Source organism: Lichenostomus cassidix, chromosome 13, assembly GCF_008360975.1.
Source record: "Lichenostomus cassidix isolate B80296 chromosome 13, HeHo_3.0, whole genome shotgun sequence".
In the NCBI taxonomy this organism is placed as follows: Eukaryota; Metazoa; Chordata; class Aves; order Passeriformes; family Meliphagidae; genus Lichenostomus; species Lichenostomus cassidix.
The window spans coordinates 10,470,210-10,497,427 of record NC_139494.1 but is presented as its reverse complement, the minus strand read 5'-3'; the positions used below and the strand labels follow the sequence as shown (position 1 = coordinate 10,497,427).

The 27,218-nt window shown below is 39.1% G+C and overlaps 1 protein-coding gene across 1 annotated transcript in view; it reads right to left on the bottom strand.

The window, feature by feature from the left end:
* Nucleotides 1–27,218, bottom strand: part of SPOCK1 (SPARC (osteonectin), cwcv and kazal like domains proteoglycan 1) — a 268,898-nt gene that overhangs the window by 113,296 nt on the left and 128,384 nt on the right. Inside the window, exon 4 of the mRNA XM_085073585.1 lies at nucleotides 2,140–2,254. Within this exon, the coding sequence (XP_084929711.1) occupies nucleotides 2,140–2,254 (115 nt within the window). The remainder of the gene's footprint in view (nucleotides 1–2,139; nucleotides 2,255–27,218) is intronic.

The following is a 27,218-nucleotide window of genomic DNA, read 5'->3' as shown; positions in this document are numbered from 1 at the left end:
TTCTCCCATCTTTCTGCTTGTGACAGTCCCTCCAAGAAAATACATACAAAAAACCCACATATGATTAACATGGATAAATATACCAACAGGAATCCAAATGATGCTGTTTTGCAAAGTTCCCTTTGGGCTATGCCCTTTTCCCTAAATTGTACATAATACACAAATGAAGACCAATTCTTTTCATAATCAATATGAAAAGGAAGAAGAGAAGAGAAAAAAATCTACAAGTACAGCCAGGTTAATTGGGGAACCAACTGATTGTATCAGTAGATCCAAAGGGCAGGAGGGTTGGAATTAGACCATCACTTCCAACCCAAACCATTCCATGATTCAAGACCCAGGGCTGCTCACCAGGTGTCCGTGGAGGGGAGGAGGAGCAGAGAGGAGGGGGTTGCAGATGCTGCTCAGGAGAGGCCACACTGCCCCTGGGGTCTGAGTAGCTTAAATAACACATTTCCATGCAACCCTATTTTCTACACTGCTGCTGAGCTCCTGCAGTGGTTTAAAATGCAGCCATTCCAACAGAAAGGAAATGAAATGGAGTTGTGCTGGCACTGGTGATTTCAGAGTTTGCTGCACACTCTGCCTGGAAAACCACAGCTTCCTTGTGGTGCAGCTCTCCAGCAGGCACACCAGTGCAGCTCTGGCTGGGAGACTCAGCAATAACAAAGGTGCTGCTCTCAATTACTTTTTGCTGAGCCTACACACTGTGTAAAGCCACTGCAGCAAGTTGATAATGATGCATGAAATGGAAAAACCTCCTGAGCGCACCCAAAAGCACTGTGGATGTGCAAAACAACCACAACAGTGCTGTGTTATTTGGTAATTCTTACTACATGTGCCCACACTAATATATTCAGATTTTCACTGGTTTTAAATAGGTGCAACTCCACCCCTTTTAATGTGTTTACTGACTGGAGTCAGACGTACAGCAGTATTGAGCTCAGGTAGAGAAAAACTAGAACACTGTGGGACTGAAGATGAAAACCTTCAGGGGGTGTCACTCCACTGATTCAAATCAACAGATAATTTGCCCTGGTTACTTCCCTCCTTGACCTATCTACCCTCTGAGGAGAGGGTGGCTGGGTACCTGGAGAATAAAACCACTGTGTGGTTATATGTGCCACTATCACACATCAGCAGGAGTTCTTTCAGCATTGCAAAACTTGCTGAAAATTGTTTGGAGAATTTTCAAAGTAAGTTTTCAATACTTTTTGATTCATCTCCATAGTCACAGTGCTACTCAAAGGTTTGCTGAAACAGCTGCAGGCAGTGGAGGAATCATAGAGAGATCACATGAAACGCAGCCTGGTTTCTGCAAAGAAAGGATATTCCTCTGCACCATTCCTCTGAACCATTTTGACTACTTTGGGGACATTAAATACTGGAAATAACTCAGAAAGCATTTGGCGCAACATCTATGTCTATATATCACAAGGGCTACTACATAATGCAAGGATTTAAACCAGGTTTCAATCCATCATGACTAGAAAATGTAAGCTACATAGTGCCAAAAATGTCATTAGAATGTAAGCACTGCACATAGGCAGACTCCTAACTTCCTTCCAGGGATCATTCCATATTGAAAACCAAACATAAACACACTGCCTCATGCACATTACACCATTAACTTTGTTTTATCAATCAAAGACAAATTTATCTTACAGGATTAGCTTCCTCAACCAGGTGTCAGTGAGATGAGATGTAGTACTAGTACATGGCACGCAGATCATCCTGAATTTAGTTTGGCTTAAACAGGTGTCGAACTACGATCTTGTCTGACAACAGCATTTAGGGACCTGAGCTGTGTTAAAGGCAAATTTTTGCTTCCATACTAAACAGAGAAAGAAATTGAAGACAAGCCCCACCCACAGCTGAAAGAGAATTGTGTAGTCTATACCTCAGGATGCACCACGTTCCAGGTCATATTTTTGGAACAGCCTCAGTTATAGATATAAAACTTCTGGTTTTGTTTTTTTGGTTTTTTTCTTTCTTTCTAATGGAAATTAAACTTCAAAAAATGTTTTAAAATCATGGGATTTTTAATACTAATTTTGGAGTTTTCTCACTTTACTTCTTCTCCCATACTGGATGTCTGTGACAGACACAAAAGCCCCAAGCAATGGGAAGTTTCCTCACCTGTGCACCAGCTGCTTGCGGCTGACACAAATCGCAGTCTCGTAGTCGTGGGTGACACACACTTTGTGAGGGCTGCACTTCACCTTCAGGCAGGGATCTTTGGATGGATCAAGGGCTATAAAAAACCATACATATTAAAAAAAGAAAGTGAGAAATACATGCAGAGGTCTCTCTTGGCTGGCAGATGACAACTGGTTAGAATGGACTCTTCCATATCTGAGTGAACAATTCTTTGCTACTTTATAGTATATGCTGCTGTTTTCAGACTGCATGTGAAATGGAGCAGTTTACATAGAGAAATAGATGAAGAGCTTAAAGACTGATTATTGAGCAGTGATCTGAGTCTAATTGGCATTCACATTAATACCAGACACAAGACTTTGGGATGAAGTTTTGGTTTAACAATCTGTATCATGCTGTTTATTCCACAGAAAAGCTATGTTTGGATCAAACATACTCAAATAACAAAATGACCAGTATTTTAGAAGCTAACTAATAACTAACATAATGCAGAGTGCTAATAAATTTAATTTCACAGATGCTGTAAAAAAAGGCATGTTATTTTCAGAGCTTATTTTTAATTTTTACAGCTAAGCATCCCCTATATTTAAAATGCTTTAGTAGAAGAGCAGTAATAACAAAATAATGCTGGGCTTTCATGCAGCAACCTGCACCACCAGCATTGCTGTCAGAGGTGGGATTACACAGCACGATGAGTTGCTATCTCAGAGCAAATATGCCCAGGCTCTTGTCCTATTTGAAAGGTATCTAAATTAATTCTTGTGCAAACAGAGGTTTCTAAAGATCAGCAATAAGATATTGTCACCCAATATTAATTACTAATATTCAAAATATGGTTATGTGAGCACTTCAGAAGGAAAGTGTCTGCCATACCAGTCAGACAGAGGAAATTTCTTTTGTTTGAGAAGTGATTTTTAGAGAAGCTCTACTTGGACATTCTATTGCCATAGATTTGACTTCCTGTTCCTCTTCAGTGTCCTCAAATCCCATTTTACCTCTCCTATCTCTCCCCACATCTTGCTCCCTTCTTGGAAATGGGCAACTCTTGGTTTCATTTTGTGGACTGTATAAAGCTCTTACTGCCCTTTATGATAACCATTTCCCACTTCTACTGAACAATCAGAGAAATTTTCAAAGGAGACATTTTGAAGTCCAAGAAGTTTCAGTTTGCTACATACCAAATTTCTCAGAGAGCAAATATATTTCCAACAAGCAGAGGATTCTTCTGTTTTCCTGCGGGTCTGAAGTGCTGCAGCTGTTCTGTGCTGGGTTAAACAGCCACAGCTACAAGCTCCTGCCACATTAACACCCATTACACATTTGTGATGGGCAATTAAGCTTCACTAGTGCATATGTATTTACTGGAATGCCTTTGGTGCAAGACAGGGGGAAATCGTAAAAACAAAGCAAAAGTGTTAAAAGCTTTTTCTTTTAAACCATTAAAACTGATAGAAGAGGTGAAGTGAGCAAGGAAGGAGAAAAGACCATCTGTTTCCTACATTGTAAACAATAAGGCATCAACACTCAAAGTGTTGCCATTAGGAAAATACATAAGCAGGGTTTGAGGAGCCAGGGTCTGTCCCACTGGAAAACCAAAGGCTGTCAAGGCTCTTCAGGGACATTTTGCTGTCTCCTTTTGGTGCCTTTTTCAAGCCAGACAGATGAGAAGTATCCCTTTCCCTGTCCTTTACATTCCCAGGACACAAAGAGTGATATACACCTTCTTAATCCTCTTACTTCACTCTCACTGGAGACTGAGTTAAGGACTGAGGCAGATCTTTGACAGGGATTGAAACGGCAAACCACAGTTTCCTGAGCTGCCTTTCTACCTGTAGTGTAAACCAGAGTGAAACATGCTCCTTCTGCAAAGCCTGTAATGAGTGAGCACCACTTGGAGTGTGCAGGGTCACACATCATCGTTTCAGTGGGCTGAAGTAATTCAGAGATCAAATCCACACACAAATTTATTGTCCAGAACTCTTGCTCGCTTGCAGCTGGCCTTGCTGTGTTGCTGGAGCCCATGCAGGTTGTTTGCTTTTGCTGGTGACACATTCTTGATGCAAAATGCTGCATCAACAAAAATCACTGTGCAAACTGGCTAGCAGCCCAGGGCTAAGAGCTGCCAGGAGCGCTGGGCTGCTGGCGAGCACAGCCTGGCCTGGTGCTCCTAGCTTTCTAGCAGCCCAAACCTGCCCAAGTGGGCATGTAGGTATAGCCTGGAAAGTCAATACTAGTTTGGCATGAATAAGAAACAAAATTTAGGCCCACGTGGTCTAAATGACATGCACAGCTACAATATTTAGCATTTTTTCAACAGTAAAATTTACTCCAATTGGTGAATGTTATCCATTTCAGGAATTATTTAGATCTTTTAAGGCAATAAAAATGCGTGCAGTTCTGAAATAACATCACACTATGAATTACTGGTAAAAGAAATACAACTTTTAAGTATTTTGCAATTTAAAAATCGTCTATCAAAAAAGAAAAAAATACTGTTGAATAGTCATCAGTTTGAAGAAAGCAACGGGAAAACAAGTGGTTGGAAATCTCAGCCACCATTTCCTTACAAAGCAGGCCTCCACCTTCTATACCCAAGTGAATTGCTTCTAAAATCTGAAAACAATAATAATGTTGACAATAATAAATAAAGCAACTGATGTGTTGGATGAATTATTTCATTCATGGTGGAAAAGCTCATAAAAATCCTTAAATGGAACACATAATAGAAGCACCATTTATTATTCATTACAAACAGTCTTTACGTACAGTTCAAAACAGTAGTTTATTAAATACAAGCCAAACTGTGAGCTTTGTCAGAAGACAGCAAAAACCCCACAATGTGGACTGTTATTTCTTGAGATTTTTTCCCACTTATGCAGAATGCCTGATCCGTATGAACATAAAAGTTCAAAGTAGGGATTTATATGTCTGCAAAGTTCCTCAACATGTTAAATACATTTGGAAGGTTGTCCTACTGTTAAGCAACACAAGCCCTAAGGAGAGCTTGTAATAAGAAACAATTTCTGAAATATGCTAATCAAAGATCATGCTTTGTTAATCAGATTTCTACATGACTAGGAGCAGATGCTCATCAGTGGAAGAAGAACACACCCTTGGGAATAAGATGAAACATAACAACCATATTTGTCATTACAGTTCTTTTTGTCCTAAAGCAATGAGTATGAAATCTTTGAAAATGAAAAGCTAAAAGTACAAATATATAAATAAAGTGGGAAGAAGACATTACTTTATCAGCTTGAAAGGAAAACTACAGCCATCCCTTCTCTGTGTCAGGAAGCCTGCACTCAGCTCTGTCTGCACTGTCATAATAAAAATACTTAAGCCTGGCTTTGACATGTGAACATTTTCCCACATTTTCTTTAGGCTGAGTCTGAAGGTGAAACCAGTATGATTAATTAATCTCACCTGAAAATGGCTGAGCATTCATCCAACAGTTTTGTAAGGAGGTATGTGTCCAGCCAGTACTGGAATTAAATATTTCACTTGGACATAAACTCTGATGGAAACCCACTTCAGTAATCTAGCCTATCATTTTGTGAACCCAGGCTCCAGAGTTTCCTTTTCTGAGCATTTCCCATGGGTACTTGGTCTCCAAAGGAAGGATACACCCCAGGAGGCAGCTGACTGAAATATAGTACTGGACATCTCAGTATAATAATTTTCAGAAGATTTTTGTGTTGGAAAAACTAAGGAAGTTAGAATTTTTTTTTTTTTTGGTCTAGCTTTTATTATGCAGAACAACCGAAGTTCTCTCTTAAAACTATAAATCTTCTATGGTAATCTCAGAGAGTGACCAAAATAATTGGTAGATGATAAACACCAGGGACTGTAGGATTGCATCAGCCTCCTAACATATCCTAATGATACAACATTGTTTCCAATACCAAAAGGTCTACAAACACCAACTGCATCCCAAATCTCTTTCTCTCCCAGCTCCACACAGCAGACCAGAGAACTTCTCTTATGAACTGAAGACACTTTCCCTCTCCCCTCCTTGTGCTGTTCACCAGAGGCTGTGGATTCGCAAAATAAATCAGTTCTGGACAAAGACCTACCAACAGTGTTTGAGATACTTTTCTATTAGATTTCACATTTTTATTTATTACCACTACAAAAAAAGACTTACGACTTGCAGGAAAATCTTAGTTCAGTCAATGGCATTACAGGGAGAAGTTGCTCTGTAAGAATGTAGCTCCATATGTTGTGCCGGTGGGTCACCATGTTAATCGCAACAGAGCAAATTTACTTTTCACACATTTGACTTTAAAAGGGTGATAACAAATAAATACTTTCAGTGTCTCACAGCAATGGATGTGAAATCCTGCAGAAACTGTATAACTAGTTCACAACAAGATTTATGAGCTTGATTCTGTTTTTATGACCATTCCTTAGGGGGAAGAGAGTAATTTCAAAATGTAGCTGTTTAGTGAAGCTGAAATGAACTGCGCAATCAAAAAGAAATGGCATTATGTAAATATTGGGGGGTTTGTTTTCAAAATTGCCTGCCAATAAGTACAATGATCACTCAGTGACAAAATTACTCCTGCATAATGCAATGTCAAGAGCAGCTGCTTTTATGCAATCCCCTTGGAACTGCTCTGACTATACAAGAAAAGAAGAACATCTGCTGGGAGAGGTAGGATGAAATGGAAAACGAGACCTGCTGTCTTCAATGCAAAGATCCTAGTGTGTATTTTAATACAAAAGAGATTGATAATAAAGCTAAGTCCCACAAATAAATGATGCATTATATTATATTTGTGCATTTCAATATCATTCCGTGTTACTTGATTCCAGCTACACTTCACAAGAAGGCAGGAGAAGTAAAGCACAGTTTCTGGCTGTGGAGGTCAGGAAATGAGCAGGCAAGGGAAAGACTGAATGGGAAAGCTGTGGACAGGAGTAGGTATGGGCAAGCAGTGGGCAGAAGGCTCTGACCCTTCCTCCCCACTCAGCATGAAGCTCAAAAGGCATCTAATGTCAAACTTCAGCTCTAGGAGGGAAGGTTTCAAATCAGCATTGTGTGTTCACTCCCAGCATGGTGATGGCCAAAGGGAAAGTGGGACTGAGGCAGCTGAGCAGTGCCTTGGTGAGATTTTACTGTGAGCTTCCATAAAAACCATCAGAGAGCCAATGTGAAGAAGCCATGTAGCCAGCTTAAACATGTTAATAAAAATTCCTCCAAACTGCTCTTGATTTTTGCTAGGGAAAGGGCATGTTTTCAACACATGATGGCTAAAACCAGTTTTGGCTTCAACATTTTGGTTATTTGAAGTATACCACATCCTCTCCATCTTCTTCAGCTTTAAAGTACATAATGAATTTATGGGTTTTTTTTTCTAAGGTGAACTTGGTCATATATGTGAACTTAAAGAGCACTTCTCTGGGAAGGCATGGTAAGTTTTCAATGCTATAGTGACAAATTTCAGCCAACCCATGTGCTGGGGTTAGACTGTCAGTGGGGTTTAATCCAAGTGCAGTGGGACTGCTCCATCCCCCTTGTATGGACAAGACACCCCAGGAAGCCTGGGATGGAATTCCAGGCTTTTATAGCCATTCAGAAGACTGTGTCCTTTGTTGGAGCCCAGTGTAACATGTATTCTCAGAGAAGACATTGCTGATAATTCTGGTCTTGCAAAGAGTTATTTAACAACAGATTCCAAGACCCACCCACCATATAAATGTAAATAACACCAGTGGTTTTATTCTGTTTCTGCAAATCTTGGCATAAATCATTCAGCTTCATTAGGGAGAAAATTTGTGTTAGCCCACCCCCAAGTTTAGGAGAGAACACATCTTCCAATAGCCATCTCAGATATTTAATTCTCTCTCTCTCTCTCCCCTCAGAGCAGTTTGGATACAGAAATCAATTCAGCTGAAAATTAATTACCAAATGTTTCAAACATGTATGTGAATTATTTTCAATAAATGGAATTTCCCAAGGCAGTTAGGCAACAACATCTCAAACTGTCAGCATTTGCTCCATCCCTGTGTAGTATTTTTGTATAGCTTTGTTTTGGAGCACTCTAACATCTGACTGGCTGAAGACGCTGATACAGTGCACAGAAACATCTATTTTAATTTTTACAGCCACTTTAAAAATCACTTTTTATAACTGACATATAATTACTTTTGACATTGCTGAGGGCCATCCAAGGCTGAAGATGCTTCAAAGGACTCTACAGATTTCCTGTCTGAAGCAAAGGATAAGAACCCTTGGTATTTAAATTAAATTTTTTGACGAATATACAGAAATCCAATGCAGTGAAATAAAAAAAAAAGAAAGGCAAAGAAAAGAGAAATAGGACAGAACTGGAAGTTAGGAAATGTGCTTCCACTGGTGGATGTGATAATCGGTCACAACCCTCAGTCCAGGTGCCCTTTTCACAAAAAACCCTCCTGCCCTCAAGGCAAAGGTTCATCCAACATGCAAGGATGGCTCACTCACATCAGTTCAATGCTCCTGCCATGATGCTCCTCTCAATTCCAAACACTTCCACTGTGGGATAATTTGTGCTTGCATGTGTCATACCCGAGGGTGTATTTCTGCATATCCTGGTGAGCTGAAGGCAAAACAGACTTTAAAAAAGCCCCCAGACAGAAGGATATTGCTCTGATGTTCCTTTCAATTATTAATTCCAGGAAGTAGTGGGGTATTAAATCACCCCATTCTCTGGGACTCACAGGGCTTTGGCATATGTTTAATGACAGCAGCTCTACAGCTCCTCGTTTAGAGTCCCCAAAGCCCCCGAGGTGATCCAGCTTCAAGCTTCCTGTGATAGAAGTGAGAGCTTCAAAAGACTGTTCTAATCTTTAGTTGGTGGAATGGGAGGAAATGCAGAAACCTCTGCTCTTGCCTCGCAGGGAGAGCCCAGTTCTGCAGGGTCTTTTGTAAGAGATCCTCGGGACAAGAGCAGAGCTAAACGTGGCCTTGTCCTTCCACTGCTCAGCCCTGCTGGCCTCTCTCAGTCCCTGAAGGACACAGTCTATCCCCAGGCTCCCCAAGTGATCTCCACTGCTCCAGCCTGTCCCTGCTCAGCCCCAGCAGGCTGGGAGAGCCTTTGCTGCCCTCATCTCCCTGGGTGCCTCCAAGCCCTGCCTTCCCCCTTCTGCAATGAAACATCCTCCCTCAGACTTCTAAGTTCAATTTCCTGGCAAATTAGTGTGAGGAAAAGAGACAGACTTGGAGCTCTACCCAGGCAGACTGGGCTGGCTGATAACATCTTGCCAAAGGATACTGAGTCAGGTTTTAGTTTTGTGAGAAGCTGAGGCTACATTTTGCATATCTGTCATTGAACATGGGCCCTGCAGCATCACCTGATCCCCTTAAACCTCCAGATCCCAGTGCCAGAACAGAACTCTCTGTTTGTTTCCAAATGCCAGAAGGATTTTATTCTCTTTGCTGCTAGAAAAATACTGAAAATAAAAACTAGAAACATTTAGTAATGCCAAAGCCATACAAAAGACTCCAAATCTTCATAAATAAATGAAAAAGGAGAAGGTACCTTTCATTTAACTTTGAGATTTCTGAATGCTTGGATTTACCAATCCTATGGTAAGTTTGAAATGCTGGATATAATTTTTCCTGTGAACTGATGTAGATTATTCTGCTTTCTGTTACACTGGAGTGAATTTTGATTTATTTAGTGGGATTTCACTTAATATGTATTATTTTACTCCAAGGCCAATGAAAACAAACCAGACTATACCTTCCTCAGAAAATAATATTTTAAGTTATTCCTGCAAAATTAAAGATATACCTTCCCCATTTCAGATTAATACGGATATATATTTTAATGTGCTTGGAGAGAAGTCGCATTGTATGTTGTGAAACACTTCTGTAATACTTCTGAAGCTGTTGGAATTTATACTTTAACTGAAGCAGTAATGGGTAAAAAATTACTATGATTTAATTCAGATAGCTAGCTCGTAAGATACTGAACACTTTTCCAACTCTGATTAAAAGCTATAATGAAGTTTAATACTGTGAACTATGACTAGAAAAAAATAAAATTGAAACAATGTAAAACTCCTCTGCATTTTTCACAGAGGAAAATCTTTAACCAATCAAATTTTATTATTCAATAGATATTTTTTGTCATTAAATCTCATTTTAAAACTTGAACAACAAGCATATCTTTTAATGCCTATTTTTAGAGGTAATGCAGAAGAAAAACTGCATCACTGTTAGTACTGATACCATCAGCAAATAGTAAAAAATAAGGACCAAACTGGTTTTACAAATCAGTATTTCAGTATGCATAATTACAACTCTTTTCTAACACAGCATTGTAGAGAGCTAAGCAAGCAATAAAATTTCTGGATATGAATTCTCTGAAAGGCTGATGAGGTTGCTCTGTTTGTCGACAGACTGAATGTCAATGTTGTTACAGTTACAGCAATTCCCAGCCAGGCTGCTGCCTATCTCCTCATGCCTGTATTTAAATGTGAAACGAGATAAGACATTCTGTTCTGGAAATGAGAAAAACTCTACTTTTCCCATTAAGTTCCTATTTTCTAGGAGAAGTCAAACAGAATTTGGCTCCAAACATTATCGGCTATTGCATATAAAGTATATTAACTTGTCCCTGGAAGTGTTCAAGGCCAGGTTGGATGGGGTTTTGAGCAACCTGCTCTGGTGGAAAGTGTCCCTGCCCATGGCAGGGGATAGGAACAAGATAATCCCTAAGGTCCCTTCTGACCCAAACCATTCCATGTTTCCATGATTTTATACCTATTGAATAAGCTAGAACATTGATAACATTCTTTGAAACGATATGCCAGGGAAGGATTCCCAATTTACACTTTCTCTTAGTGTTAGCAGCTTAGTGCATGGGCACTGGCTGTCCTAGTCAATGGGCCAGGAAGGAAAGGACACCCTTACATTGTCTTCTTGTTCTATCATTGCCTCTTTTATCCCTTGGGATAAATGAGTTTGTCACTCTGTGCCTCACTATCTTTTTCAGCATTTAAAATGGGGATAGCAAAAGTCAGTGTCTAGAAATCAGCCTGGGACTCTTGGAAGGCATCACAGCACACAAGTGAAAATGACTAGGAATGACTTGTACCTGAATGATTCCAGAACAGCCAAATTCTGCAGAACTGAGAGCTTTTCAGGTTCATTTATGGCAGCCTGATTGTCTCCATGGAAACATGGGAAAAACACTTCATCTTCTCCATCAACAGAAGATTTGTTTCCATATTACATTAGTGTTAGTGTGCACTGAGCAAAGCAAATACAAAAATAAAAGACTCTTGAAAAAGTGATTTCATTATGAAAAGAACTGTTTCAGTCCTATCTCATGGAAGCACCTCCAGCCAAGGTGATGCCACTGTGGAAAACTTTGCAAGATGGGCAGTGTTCTGTGGAACACCTCTGGATTAGGAATGAAATGGAAAAAAATCAGAGATTTCTGTGTTTACAGGTAAAGAATTTATTGTCAGAAGAAACCACTAAAATTATTAAGGTTTAGGGATTTTAGCCATGAGACAGAATCAAAAATACCCTGAAAGAATGAGTGCTACTCCTGCTGTTGCTGCATGTGGCTTGTACTTAATCTAGAAACAGGAAACACATCAGAAGGGTAAATTGGCTGGGGCTGACTGCTGTAATAGATTGTTGCCTAATGGAATTTTCATTGCTTCTGAGAGGAATTACCTAAGCAGGAAGAGATGAAGCTTCTCTATGGATAATCAATTAGTAATATAATTGATATCTAGAAGAGGTTTAAATGGGAAATAAATGAAAGGACAAACACTCAGCCCGCCTGGTTTTAAAGTATGGTGAATATAAATGCAGCAAAGAGAACTGCTTCTTCTAACATGAATTTAATAGAAATAAGTGCTGGGAAAACCAGTGAGTACCTGATATCATTCCTCACTCCAAAATGCAAGTGAGAAGCTTTAGTGTGAAACAATTAAAGACGAAAATTGATGAATTACAAAATCATTTTGTAAAAATTAACTCCACTCTGCTGGAATTGATCCGTAATTGCTGGAATTGTGCTAAAGGTAGAAATTTTGAGACTGGGAGTTTCTAGACAGTAGGAGATCAGTGACTTTTCTGCACAGAATGAGATGAAAGGGCAAAATTAGCAGGTAACCTCAAGAGCAGAAAAAGCAGATTGTCAAATGGGCTGGAAGACAGAAAGTGGTCACAAGGAAGAGCATTAGCATTGCAGTTTAAAGTGTCAAGTGGAATGACAGCAACAAAAAGAGGAAGTTATAGGACTTGTACCATGCTACAGAATTTATGTACAGAGGAAAGAAAAAACAACATTGGATTCTTTCTGTAGTTTTTTTTTTTTCTTGCTACACTTTAGTTGCTGGCATCTCATAATCCAGTATTTAATTGACACAACCTGAAGTTCCTATCTTGGTTTTGAGACCTCAAAATTAATTTTAACAACAAAAGATCACCTCTACAGAGCTGCTGCTAATCAAAGTTGTCTTTATATAGTTCTCTGACAAATGCTACAATTTTCGTCTCATTAATGCATTGCAGAGCATCTTGATATGTCTTTTGGTTAGTGATAATAATTTTTAAACACACAAACCCAGTGTTTAGAAGGCTTTCAAGGGATTCATAGTTTAATAAAAATGCTTTATGTTTCTCAAGAAAAATATGCATGGATGAAGATATCATCTGACAGAGGAGAAATGCCTTTTCTCTAGCTAGTATTTAGCTAAATAATTCTGAAAGAAGATCCTTTATGAGGAATTAAAGTTTGAACAGCTCCTTACTCGAGTAACTGGGTGGAATAACTAAAATGTTGTTTTGTCCTTTTCCTACAGAGAAAGAGCTGAAGCTGCCTCAGGCAATACAACAGCAAACTCTGTAACCTTGCACTCAGCATGGTTGCTAAAATTGACTTCTACAACACAGGAACAACTGTTCATAAGAGAAATGCTTGATTTCTGGAACACCTAGGCAAGAATTGCCTTGGAAAAGAGTGAGCTCCTTGAGTTATGAAGTCAGACTGAATTATTCAAGGTTCCTGATGTACATGTTATTTTTTTATTAGAACAAAGATAAAACAGAGTTCTAATAAAAAGGAACCATATGTATCACTAAAGCTGAATAATTCAAACACAAAGTAACAATGGAATTGGAAACTGGGGTTTACTGTCTTTCAGGGAATATATATTATATTATATTATATTATATTATATTATATTATATTATATTATATTTCATTATATTATATTTCTGGAGTCAACTTGCCTGGTCTATCTCTAAACATATTTGGAGGCATTGCCCCAAATACTTTTCTGGTTTCAAACAAGATCCTTATGGGAAAATGACAGTGAGAAATAGAAACAGTATGACTGTGACCTTAATATTAAGGAGAAAAAAATTCCACTTATATAAATTTGCTGTCATGTTGAGAAAACACAAATTTTATTGCAGCATGATTTATCCATTCCACTGCTTCTCCTGCAGAATATATTTATCTTTGCTTTTAATCAGTAAATTGCCATTTTAATAAGGGTGCATCACTACAAAGAGGTTGGAGAAGAGGCTGGAGCAAGGTGTGAAGTAAGAGAGACTCTCAATGAGGGTGTATCTCTGCTCCTTTCTGACTCTTCCTCCCTACTTGATAGGGTTTGCAATAACCCCCAGTGATGTTTGGGCTGACACTGAACTGGAAAATGAGTTTAGCTTGATTTTGCCACAGTCAAACATTAAAATCTGTTCAGAGAAAATGTGTTTGTCTGACATGAATACTGAATTTGCATTTATAATTTGGGCAAGATCATTTTCCAGATGATTTCACAGTACTTTCCAGGATATAGATGCTGCCAGAAAACCTAACTCAAAATTTGTATCCACTCGAAGTCACATCAGAGCAAAGACTGAAGATAATCTGAGCATGCCAGGAGTGCAGGAGGGAAAAAAATAACGGAGAGCTTCATGCTCTGTGCTCTGACCCTTTTTAAACACTTGGGATATTAAAGCAACTTTATGAGATCCAGAGGTGGGGAACAGCTGTACAAACTAATAATCCTGAGCAGCAGTTAAGTTCCAGTCCAATCAACTTTGTCACAAGCCTTAGCAAGAAACACTCTCACATCAGCTGCCACAGAGGCAGCCTTAGTGTTTGCTACCATTAAGTTCATCAATAGCAGAGTAAAAATGTAATTCTGCCCTTGTAATTCTCTTGAGAGCCTTTATGTTATACATCACAATTTGGAGGCAGGGAGTCAGTGTTTCAGTTCAGGGTATTTCATTCAGCTACTCACTTTAACTATCCCTTGCTTAGACAGCACATATGGATACAGAAGACAAAAAAAGTGAAGACTTTGAGAAAATATAATTAAAATAAATATTTGTATTTTAGCATATGATTCCATGTGCATGTCTGGTATAAATGAATTATGAGGAAAAACAACAAGAACTCAGATTAAACTACAGTAACAGCCTTTGTACTAATGTGCAAGACCTAATGAGGGAATTCCTTTCTCTCTTTCTCACACAGTATCAATTTCATGCCCTATAGATTTTTAAATGGCCCACAAATCTTCGTGATTTGTTTTTTTTTTTTCTCTAAAGGAAGAAGACCATAGGAGATTTTTTTAATGTGAGTTGAAGAGTCAATAACAGTCAAGATATTTATTGGGCATAATCAGCGCCTTGAACATGGCAGATTCTACGTGGGACATGGCCTTTAGTGCATGTGTAGCCTTTGCTACTGGCTCCCAGTCTGCTGAACTGGCACACTGACATTAATATAAAGATTGATTTTTTCAAGGGCTTGGCAAACACCTCAGAACAGCAGGTGTCAAACTGCCAATGTCATTGTTTCCAAAGAAACATCCTTCTTTCCTCCTTCCAGTGGATTGTCTCAGTAGCTCCTCCTTAAAGTTTCCTATCAAGCTAATTAATTTAGCAGTCTCCCAGGCTGCAGGATGATTTGAAACTCAGCATGTTCTCCTACTGGTAATTTGCTAGTGTGTCTAGATTTCACATCACTTAACTACGTTTTCAGGTCGATTTCTGGATCATTTGGCTTTAGAATGACACAGGACAAAGGCAAAAGGCTGAGGCTAACAGGCTTTCCTGACCTTTCTCATTTACTTGAAACCTGAGAAATCAAACAGATGAAGAGGAAGCTCGGCAGGCTCATGATACAAACACAGAGAAGTGTATTTTAACAGACAGTGGACTGTCATGTTTTTGTAGTGAAATAAAATGAACATATAATTGCTTCTTTCTGTGAGTAATTTGAAATAAGGTATTCATTCTGCTTAAAATCCCGCAGTGTTACAGCTGGAGTGCTGATGCTTTAAAATGCTGTTTTTATGCACAACTTCCTCTGCTGGCATTCACTGGCAATTAAAAATTGCTATAGAAATGTCATCATCCATGAAGAGCCATTACCTGCATGGGAAGTACTAAGTGCCTCCATCAGAGAATGTGCAAATTTGCAAATGGCCATATTTTTACAGATACTTATCTTTTAATGATGAAACACCAGACATTATCATAGACCAGTGGGAGTTTTGCCTTCTTTGGGATGAGGATTTCACTTTCTGCTTTCAAATGGGCTTTGTTAAATGACTCATAAGATAGAACCAATAGGAAAGTAGGGAAATGCTTATCTACTCAGTAGCCTTGGTCACTTAGAGGATTAAAATACTTTACTGTACTGCTGACACATTTAAGAAAAAGAAGGAAAAAAAAAAGCAACAAATGAAAATACAACAACAGCAGACACAAACATTCTTGCCACCATGAGAAAGCTGGGCAATACATATTACTTCTCCTACTATGTTTTACAAGCAAAACCAGAAACCAAACAGTAGGGACAGGTTGGGTCAATGACCCCATCTCTGCATGCTGTTATGGTGCCAATATCTTTGTCTCTCATGCTTGATAGAGCTGTCAGAAAGAGGAGACTGGAACAGCTAGAATCTTTCATTCTCATGTAATGAATAATTCACATCTCTGTTATTTGCTTGAACTGCTGAATGCTGGGCCTCACAACCAGATAATTAAGTAATAAAGAAGAGGGGATTTGTTACATGCTTCACTTACCAGTTTCCCCAAATTCATATAAAGATGACAATGTGCATTCATACACGTGCAGATACACAAGCAATGGAGGAAGAAGAAATCCTAAAAGCATCATGTGACTACCAAGATCCAAATAATGCCCATGGGCTCCAAATCATGTTCAAATTTGTCCAACATTACAGCTGTGGATTTGCCATATAACACACCATTATACTGCCTGAAATGATCCCACGTGGAGATGGAGAAACCCACAACTGATCATGCTGTCTATCAGAACAGAGGCTTTGGGCCCTTCCCAAGAAGATCAGCTGGAAGCCACTTTATTACATTAGATTACACATTTAATTAGAGTTAATTATCCATCAACACCTAAAAGCTTCTAGACTCCTTTTACTATTTCCATGAGATTAAGTGAGCCTCTTATCAAGGTCAGATTGTAAGAACATGCAAATGCACAGTACAGCCTCAGATTTAGTGGGGAAAGATAGAAAGTCCTTAGGGGAATATTGCTGCCCATTAAGGACATCTCAGGCTGTGTTCACACTCCCATCCCATCCCATCCCATCCCATCCCATCCCATCCCATCCCATCCCATCCCATGTCAAGTTTCTTCCTCTCCAGCACAATGAATTTTCCAAAAGCAGTATAAAACCAAGTCATAATACTTGTCATTTTATTAGAAAGGGAAGAGTGCAGTCAGTATTTTGGTCACATTTGAAAGAAGTATCCAAGATAAAATCTGTACATTGCAGAGAGAGGGAATAGGGCATGAGGCCATCTGTCTTCTGCCTGAAACTGGTGAAGGCTTTAATGGGGTACACTGGGGATCTGGCTTAAGTGGGCTGGCAAGAGAAGGAAACAAATGAGGAACAGTTAATGAGGCAGAATGTGAGTGAGCATCAACCAGTGTGATAGCATGTGATCACTCTGAAATAAAGATATGTGCTCTTCTTGTAGGAATTACAGACTCCTGAGGCAAATCTTTAGCAGAGAACTCCTACATGAACAGCCCCCAGGGAGCACTTAATGTTATGTGAAGAACAGAAGGCTTCATGTACTGGTAACTGTGCATTTTCCAGTGGAAAAAAAGCCCAGACCTAAAAAATATCAATCAACAAATGCTCTTGGAAATACATGAGAGAGAGAAATACTAAGAGACAGAAATGCCAGAGATTCTTTCTGACTGTTGTGACTTCTGTGGGCTCACTGACCTCACTCCCACCTCTAGCAGACACATTACTTGAGAGCTTGCAAAGGCAACTGAAGCATTACAGAAATGTTCTTTCAGCATGTCGGTATGTTTTGGTACTTTAACCACAGGTTGTCTGTTTGATATAAAATAATCCTAATTTTCCCCTCTAAAGTTTTGCCCAGATCCCATTTGCTAATTCAGCTTACAGCCAGTATTTAATTTAACTCTAGGCTTCATCCTCCTTTGAGGAAAGGCTTGCTCATCTCACTTGAAACTACTCAGAGGATTCAATATCCAATTAACTTTCTGAAAATCTAGTTGTACCCCAATTTTGCCAGTTGGAGTGAGTAAGTGCTAAATTTACTTACCAACACAATCTTTTATTATAACTTGACATCTTGTCTCATCAGCACTGCCTTGAAATATTGACCTGGGAAACTACACTGACATTTAATTGGGGTGGGTGTGGTGGGAATGTGTGTGTTTGAGTGGAATTCCATTAATTAGCACCTACCAAGTTACATTTCTAAGAGGGAGCAAAAGATATCACATTAACTAGATGGGCCTGCACACAGCACAAAGGCAAGCACCAGAAATCTATATCTCAGTATGATCTTAACTCTCCGACTGTAGGAGAATTATTAAGTTCTGATGTAATTAAATACTTCATTCCAGTGAAATCTATAATCTGCAGTACCCCAAGTTAGTTAAGAATCAAAAGCTCCATTTGTCCACTATCCAGATGAAAAGAAGTGTGAATTGTCCCTGACAAGTGAATAAATCCTGCACTGCAGGACACCACGAGCAGCACACCATCCCTATGCTGCTTCAGTTGAGGGCTGGCAAGTTTAGACACAAACAGTAATTTAAACGGAATTAACCAGGAATCTGAAGGTCATGTGAACATATCCAGAGATTTCTATTCTGCTCAAGAAATAGGATCTTGACTCTACAGAATAATTAGAGCTTTATTTTGGTATCATAGGTATAAAACAGCACTGGCAGTGCAGGGGCTGCTCATGGTGAGGGGAATTGCCATTTCAATAACACACTTTCAAACTAAAACATTCTTTCTAATAGCTGAAGCAATCTAAAGCACTTTGTGTCCATTTCATGTAAGGGAGTGCAATCCCTTAATACTTTCTGTTCCACATTTCCTTGCAGTCTGTGTAATTCAAAGGGACAAAAGTGTAAGTTGCTCCATTTGAGAGACTAAAACAAGAAATGAAAACATTTATATCACTTAAATCTGACTCACTCACACTTCTATTTAAATCTAAAAAAATCAAAAGTTCTCCAATGTTTGACAACTACCAGCTGGGAAATTATATTGATGTGGAAATGTCAAGACATAAACATACCAGGTGGGAAGCCATCTCATTTAACATTAGATTCCCACACTGTAGGCATCTAAAACCCAACCACTCTTCTGACTTGTTTTTTGACAGCAATCTCAATATGAGCTGAATTACTCCCTGGAGTATCTATTTCCCTGTACCGATGAGAAACAGAATCCAGACAATCAGATCTGTAGTAACAGACACTGAAATGTAGACAGATGAATCCCTGCTGCTGTGATGATACACCCTAAGGATATTGCAACAATCCACAGTGGAAAAAAAAGAGAGAACTTTGGCAAGCTCTTATATTACTGAGGTATTGCCATTAAAAATTTGTAATTACTAACAAAGCTACCATGAAAAAAATCAACTAGAGGGAGTTTCACACAATTTACTTGTAAAGAATTCACAAAATCTGTCCTTTGGCCACTTCACATGGGCAATTTTTAAAGTGCTTTTCTTAGATAAGGAAAAAGAGAGGGGTATCTTATCTTCCATTATTCATCAAAAAAATTCAGAAAGCACTCCTGCTTTGAATTTAGTCAGCAAATATATCAACAGGTACCATAGCCACTTATTAAAGAAGCAGCATGTTCAGCCCTGTACCTGAAATCAAGGACCTGCCTTTGTGTATATCTTTTGAGTGTTGAGGTTTATAAGCCTGGTAAGCAGGATTATGGATTCCCTGTTTAGACGATATTAGTTACAGTGACTTTGTTAACCTGAGCTTTTATACTCCAGTTATCTATTAGAACTGGTAGCTCGTTCTGGTAGATACAGCCTAACACTATTAGCACCTTAGGAAGATTTAAAATTTCTTTAGTAATCCTTCAAGAACCTTATAAAATTGCAGTAGCTGCACTTTAGCCTGTGGGGAAAATGAAAGCAAGAGGTTTATCAGTCTTAGGCAAGGGAATATGGAGAAAAAAAGGCAGAGCTAGACAGCGAATTCTGGTATCTCTGGCTGCCAGTTCTGTGCCAGTTCACTGAAATGTGCTTCTCTGTTGTCATGAATTAGCCAAATTGCATGCTGCACTCTGCATTTGCAAAAGTTAGAAATTTCTGGATGCAACTGCATGTGAGAGAAAGACCTCAGTTACCAGGAGTGGCCTCTCCTGGCTGGCTGAAGGACTGGTACTGTCAGGATTAAAGAGAAGATTATTTTATTTGTGCTGTAGACAAGAAAAATCCCTGTATATTCACAGAAATGTGAATAGAGCCCTGAATATGACACAGTAAATCTTTGAGGAGATGCAGGCTGCTCTCCTCATCGCAGAGCTCGCTGCTGATGCATTGCAGAGATGGACTGGGAAGCAATTTCCGAGCACACGGTGTCCCGCACGGGCAGCCAAGCGAGGAGTGCCTGTCACATGGCTCCAGGGCTTGGGGGAAAAGGAAAGGACAGCAACAGTTCCTGCAACTGCAAATTTTGCCGGATTTGGGGGGAATTTCCCACCCCTATGAAGATTTCACAAAAAGAAGCGATGCCACTTTCATGCATAGTACATTCCCTACTAGAAAAAAGTGGAAGAACCACTATCCATGGGTGAAAGAATTAGGATTAATATGCAAACTAGAATTCACATGGCATTAATAAATCATATCCAGATTTGAATACAATTAACTTAATGGACATCAACTACAGGAAGCAACAGAAAGTGAGCTGTGTTGCTGATGACGTTAAAAAAATAAATTTGTGCTCTTGGAAGTATTATGATTGGACATTTATTTAATTTTTTATATTTAATATAAAATTATAATAATATATTTGTATTTAATATTTGTGGTGGCTGGCACACTTACAGAAGTTCCAAACTTGAGAAAAAATGTTTTCCATATCTCAAACTAAAATCAAATTCAAAACTTTCTTCTCTGTCATAAAATGCTGAGTTTTTAAACAATTATTTATTCAAAGTGTGTTAGACAGAAATATGCCTTCTGACAACTTCTTGCGAGGCCAAAATTGGATCAGAAGATTTTAAGATTAGCAGAAGCATCCCCATATCCTCATGCCTAGTGGGAGGCTTTATCTCTAAGAATATCGTCTCAATAAGAAAGTTCATTATTTGTTGGTTATTTCAATTATAGATAGAAAAAAATAAATAAAGATTCCTTAATGCCATGAACGTTGAATGTATAAATATTCATTCTTTCTCCGGTTGTCTTTTTATTTATGCACTTGCTTCACACACTAAGAGTCTTTAAGGGCATGAACAGTTCCCTTTGGGAAAACAAATTGTATAAGCAAAAGGATTTTTAGTTTGTTATACTAATAGCAACAAAAAAAAAAGATTACTGCTGAAGGAGATTTGTGTCCCTCCAAAGCCTTCTGATATTTATGCAAACACTCAGAAAGGCTGTGTTTTTTCCCTCTGTGGAGGAAATCTTTCATACTGCAGTGTAAAAGAAGAGTCGATATTCCCACTGAGTAGGTTAAAGAGCTCGTCAAGTCTGGTGTTAAACCAGGGGCATCCCGAGGAACAGAGTGTACACAGAAGGCAGATGGAAACAATTTCAAGTCCACTTGAAGATTCGCAAAGCAGTAAGGGGCACATATGTTTTTATTTCCCCAGGCACAGGCTAGGAGAGAACTGTTTCAGGGCTACCTGATGTGCCTGTGGAAAATTTCAATTAGCATGAGGAACACCAAAATTTTGCCATGGATGGGTTTGTGGCCACCCCAAGTGACACTGATTTTAGGAGACACTCAGTACTTGTGGATCTCTTACTGCCTCATCTTCTTTGCCAAACCTTCCTACAGATTTATGGAGAAGCAAGCAATATGGCTTGTCATAAAGCAGTTTCACACTCTCTGTGTAAAGTTCCCTGCTGCTTTATTTGGATTCTCAGGCACTGCTCTCCTGCCTTCTTCCTGTGCTGCTGCACAGTTCCATTCCATCTCCATGGTAATCTATAACAATTGAGTCTGAAGTGAGGCTATTAGGAAAAGACAAAAGCATCTTGCTTCAGGACACTCTATAAATGAGAAACATATTCCTAATTTCATATTGGTATTTCATTTATTTTAGGCTTATAAAGGGCTCATATTCTCTAATCATGCAAATGGATAGTGTATTTCCATTTCCATCAAGCTTCTGATGTCAATTTTTTCTTCAGTGTTGGGGTAATGGAATTTCATATTAATTTTTTATATGTTCCACTGTGGACATTTGGTCTTTATTTATAAATAAATAGAACAATAATGGAGGAGATAATTATTGCTTGTACAGAAAAAAGGCTGCCTAACTAGGGGCTTGTCTCTCTAAGTATGCTGGATTCTACCAAAGAAAACCTTGAAAGGTTGTAATTGAAAGCCACTGCACCTCTGGCAGGCTTTACACTGATCAAAAGGGCATGATAATTAATCACTTGCCTTATTAGAAAGAAATGATTCTACACAATGATTAAAAATGACTACAAGAGATGATAACCTGTTACCTCCCCAGGAAGGCAGCTTTGTGAATATAAGAGACAATAACAGCAAGTTCTGTCAGCAACGGAACACAGACAAACTGCAAGGGACACGGTAAGGGCAGTGCTAACATCAGGGAAGAGATTATTAAAATACGATATATTCTAAAACCATCTCCTGCTGAATGAAAGGAATGCACTAACAGCATATGTGATTAGCTGGAAGGAAAATCTCAGTAGAAAATTGAGGCCAAACTCTTTCCTAGTTTTGTCTTTCTAATATCATCATGTATTTCTTCCTTAAGCAGTGAACCCACAGACCTTACCTATGGACTGCTTAATAATTTATATACTTGGTTTCAAGATATACCACAATATACTCACCATCACCTTGGACATTCTCTCTAAGGACCAGGTTATGCACATGATCCAGACAAAATACAAGACACCTGAAAATGGCCAGTGGCCTTTAAATTTTGCATAAAGGAAAAATATTTTTGGCAATACTAAAAAGAAAACCAAAACAACAAAACCCAAACCCTGAAACCAAACAGACCACTTTGCTGCCTCAAAGGAAAACTATAGAATTTTGCTGTGACCTGGTGATACCTGTTCTGATGGGTCATGACTGGTCTGGATGCTAAACACTAAATAATTCCTTTTCACTGATTCTTACCTTCTCTTGATGAAACAACAGATAAGAGGAAAGAGGCTGAAGCGGCAGAGTGTGTTTGTGGGATGGGGTTGTAGACATGTGCTTAAATTGATGATGAAGTTAAAACCCTTCCCAGCAGTCATGAAGTTTGAAAACAGGCTTAAGTCAGCACTGCAATTAAATTACCCTTAAACAAAACACCCTTTTGAGTATTTCAGACGAAGAAGAAGAAAATCTACCATTTAAATGGTTTTGGAATTTTGGCTTATTTTGGAATCAATTGCATTTCTATGATCTTGAATTTTCAGAACTTAAGACACTGTGATTTGTCAGTGGCACTGCCATAACTGACAGACCACACAGGCAGACTAGAATCAACCTCTGGCTCTGAAAATGCATCTTCTCTATCTTCCTCTCCTGCCTGAGGAAGAAAAGCAACAGGAATATACTTGGGACATTAACGACAGAAAACTACTGCGGTTCACACTTTTTGCTGACTGACTCATTAGCCTTGTCTGCCCACCCATCCTTTATCTCCTCATAATTTCTTACTAATTATCTTCTACATCAAAGCTTTTGGGTGGTTCTAATACTGTAAAATCATCTAATGAAGTACCATACTTCAAATTACATTTTATGTAAGGGCAGGTTTTCAGGTGGATAAAATATGGCAGGAAAAATGCCCAAGTGTCAAACCACTGGAGCTTTCTTGTGGTCACAGTCCTGGCAATAACAACTGAAATATTCAAGCACCCAACTCTGCACTTTCCTAGGGAGTGGGAAACATGCAAGTGTGAAAGGTGGTGGATGGTATCTGTCACAAGTAGGTCAGAATGTTAAGCCTTGCTTCAGGTCAGTGTGTGAACAGGTATCACAATTGGGAAGCTGTCCCTTAGATCTTTTCAATTCTGTCCCCAAATCCTTGGTATTTTTGTCAAGGCAGTGTCATAACAAATATGAAGAAATCATGAAAATGATGGTTCATCAAAGCTACTCATTCTCTGGAGCCTTTAATATCGAGCTTAGTAACCTCAAATGGACCTGAAATAGGTGGGCATGCTGCCACCTCTCCTGCTATGGAAGCTATTTCTCTCTCAGCAGTGCTCCTCCTGCCCAAACACGGGATCCTGCTGTCTGACAGCACGGCAGGCTAGGAAGAGCCAGTCAGGCACAGGAAAGACAGCGATGACATTAAAGCAGCATCTCTGCTGTCACTGAAAACAAAGGCCCCATTTGCTGTTTCCTCTGTTGAGGCAGGTGGTAAACAAACACCGCAGAGAGCTCTCAGCACGACAGGGCACTGGCAGTGCGGCAGATTTTGCATTGCCCTGTGTATTGGCTTTCATAAGAAAGCTTTAGGATTGAGGCTGGTAACAACACTTCCTGCTCTTAAGGCAAAACTCAGGTAAGTCTTATTGATACAGCAAGTAGAATTTTCTCCTGGGATGTTCAAACAAGCTGTCCTGGAGTGAAAAAACCCAGCCTATTTATAGTTCCACATGTACAAGATGCCCTTCTTCAAATTTGACATTTGTGCATATAAACACAAGCTCAAATATCAGGAAAACAGCAATTCTTTTCTCAGTATCTCAGAATTCAAAACTTTGTCTGTTGTATGGAAATTCACAAACAAAAGAGCTTTTTTTTCATGCTGACCCATCCTGACCAGAACTGCAGCATCACTGTCACAGGAATGTGATGAAGCTAATAAATTAACGAGGTCCCCAAAGGATTGAGCATTTACGCAGATAGCAAAAATACCTAGAATTATCATAATTAACCACACAAAGGATTTGAAAGCTTAAATATTTCAAGGCTTAAGCCTGTATCTGTGAAAGCTCAGGAGAAGACCTAATGGGAAGATGTGTGCAGCTGTGCTGGGTGACTGTGACGGATGGCTGTGACGGTGGCTGTGTGTGGCTTCCTTTCTGGTTCACTTGCTCTCTCCACACATGGTGCCCACTGGCATCCTAAACCCCTCACTGGCACATTAAGAATCCACATGTGCTCTGGCTACAGAAGGTCCTCTCTTCTCTGTGTCATTCCTGCTGCCCTGCTGCCTGCAGCTGTAGGGAATTTCTCTGGTAGTGAAGGTGTCTTTGAAGTGGCCTTCAAAGGACAATGTTGTGCATGAAGCAAATTGCTGCCTCCTTGCTTATTGTCCAATTTTAACACATTTTTTTTCTGATGTATCTGAATCAAAACTGTGAAAAAGGGGACATTGGACGAGTTTGTGTTATTTCAAAAAGAAATTCCCATCTTCCTGTGTTGTTTTTTCCAGCCAGATACATGACAGATCATTGCTGACTTAAAACCCAAATAAGTTGTGCAGGTGGCTTACTTACTCAAAGGGTGAAGCAGAACCTTGCAGAGAGGGTGAAACAATGAAAAAAAATATATAAGTTTCACTGGTTCTGTAATTATTAATAAGAAAAACTGGAGACCCCAGTAAGAGGCCAACAATACACACATGTGAAACATGCATGAAATGGGAAAAGAAGCCCTGTCTCTGCAGTGTTCAGCTAAGGCAAGCAACCACTGCCTCTCATCTGGGCCTAAAATTGAATTATTATTAGCGATGTGCCAGTGCACTGGGATCTCTTTATGTTTCCATGTCACAACTGTGAGCCATCCCATTCCCATAAACCAGGAATCCAATGACGAAAACCAAAGATATGTGCCCTGGTTATTTGCAGCCATATGTGTATGGCAGCCAATCCATCTGGAACCTGTTTTGTATGCCAGATATTTTTGGGAGACTGGGCTGGAAGTGGGGCCCATTAGATACCCAGAGTTAATTAGTAACATTCTCTATCCTTTTATCTTCTCTGCCTTTCATCTGTGGATGTTTTGTTACATGAGATGCTGAGGTGCCTTTAGACAGAAGGAGTGTTACAGTGGCTTAAATATAATCCCCCAATAGTTTTAAAACATACTGACATGTGGGGGGGTCACCTACTCAGTGAAGTTAATATTGGTAGACAGAGTATTAAAACAAAATAGCTTCTTTTGATGTGCAGATTGGCAGATCAAGGAATCGTAATCACTGAACTAAATCTCTCTGAAAGCTCTGCAGCATACATATGCTCATTAGAGCACAATATTGCTACTTATCAAGCCTCTGAGTAATATTTATAAAAGGAATAAATACACTTAATGTGAACAATTCCATGACTTGAATGCCTGGGCAATGAATTTGATGGGTTTTAAAGATGAATAAGATATGCCTTAAAACTTAATTTACCTAAATATAATTGACTCTTGACAACCTGAGCAACTACTACAGATCATGATCAGAAAGAGTTTATTGTACAACTTTTTTGCCCTTAGTGGTTTACAAGATATATCTAAATTTTTTCAAATTAAAAAAAAAACAACTAATGGAATGTCACTTAGTCACGATAAAAATCAGAGGCGAAGTTATAAGAAAGATGGTTTAGTTAGTGTAATATTTGAGATAAACTCTAGCTCAATAACATGAATTAACACAGAATTTGCTAATCAGTAAATCATGCCAAGCGCTAAATTTCAAAAGAAATCATTCCCTCCCCTCAGACTGCCAGGATTTTTAATATAGGATACTGCTATCATGCAATTTTTGTTGTTTTACATTTTGCTGCTTCTGGGTTATCTTGTTGGTGACATGAGAAAAAAAAAATTCCTTCTCAGTAATGTGTTCATCTTATTCCCAAATCCTGAAAGAATATCTAATTTTACATACATGTATATATATCAAGATAGTTAAAAATAGAAAAGAAAATTGTAACCTCTGGGACAAAGGGAGTGGACAAACACAGGCAGCACTATTCTAAGCCTTCTCTTCCGAAGCATTTGGCAAACAAAGCCCCCATCTACTCAATTGGAAATGAAAAAAATCCCGAACAACTCGGGAGCTGCAGGCAGAACTCCCATATACTCAGCAAAACCCATGTGCACCTACAGAACCTGTGTAGCCTTTTGGCAACTGAGTTCTCAGAGCTACAAACAGTGTATGATAATATAAACCCATTATGGTTGAGGAGCTGTCTAGGTTCTTTGGGGACTTTTGAGGTTGTTGACCACAAGCTCTCTCCCCTCTCAAACTCCCCTCTCTTTAGAGAGATGAAAGAGCTCAGATTTTTTTACAACTGATGCATCTCACTGGAAAATCATTTCTCCAATCTTTACTGCAAGAGAAGAGCAAGCAGGATGTGCTCCAAACACTGAGAAGAGTGAGGAATGAATTGAGAAGAATTAGAAATGGGTTGCTGCTCCATCCCCATGGGGACACACGCATAAGAGAAGTCTTTTGTCTAACCAGCATCTTAAAATGCCAGTTGCCATCTCCCCCCAGCTGCTCACACACTTGTGCACAGACTGTACCAGAGGCTCATGATGAGAGGTTTGTCTTTGCAAATAATCTGAAAGGCTGGTACCTGATGT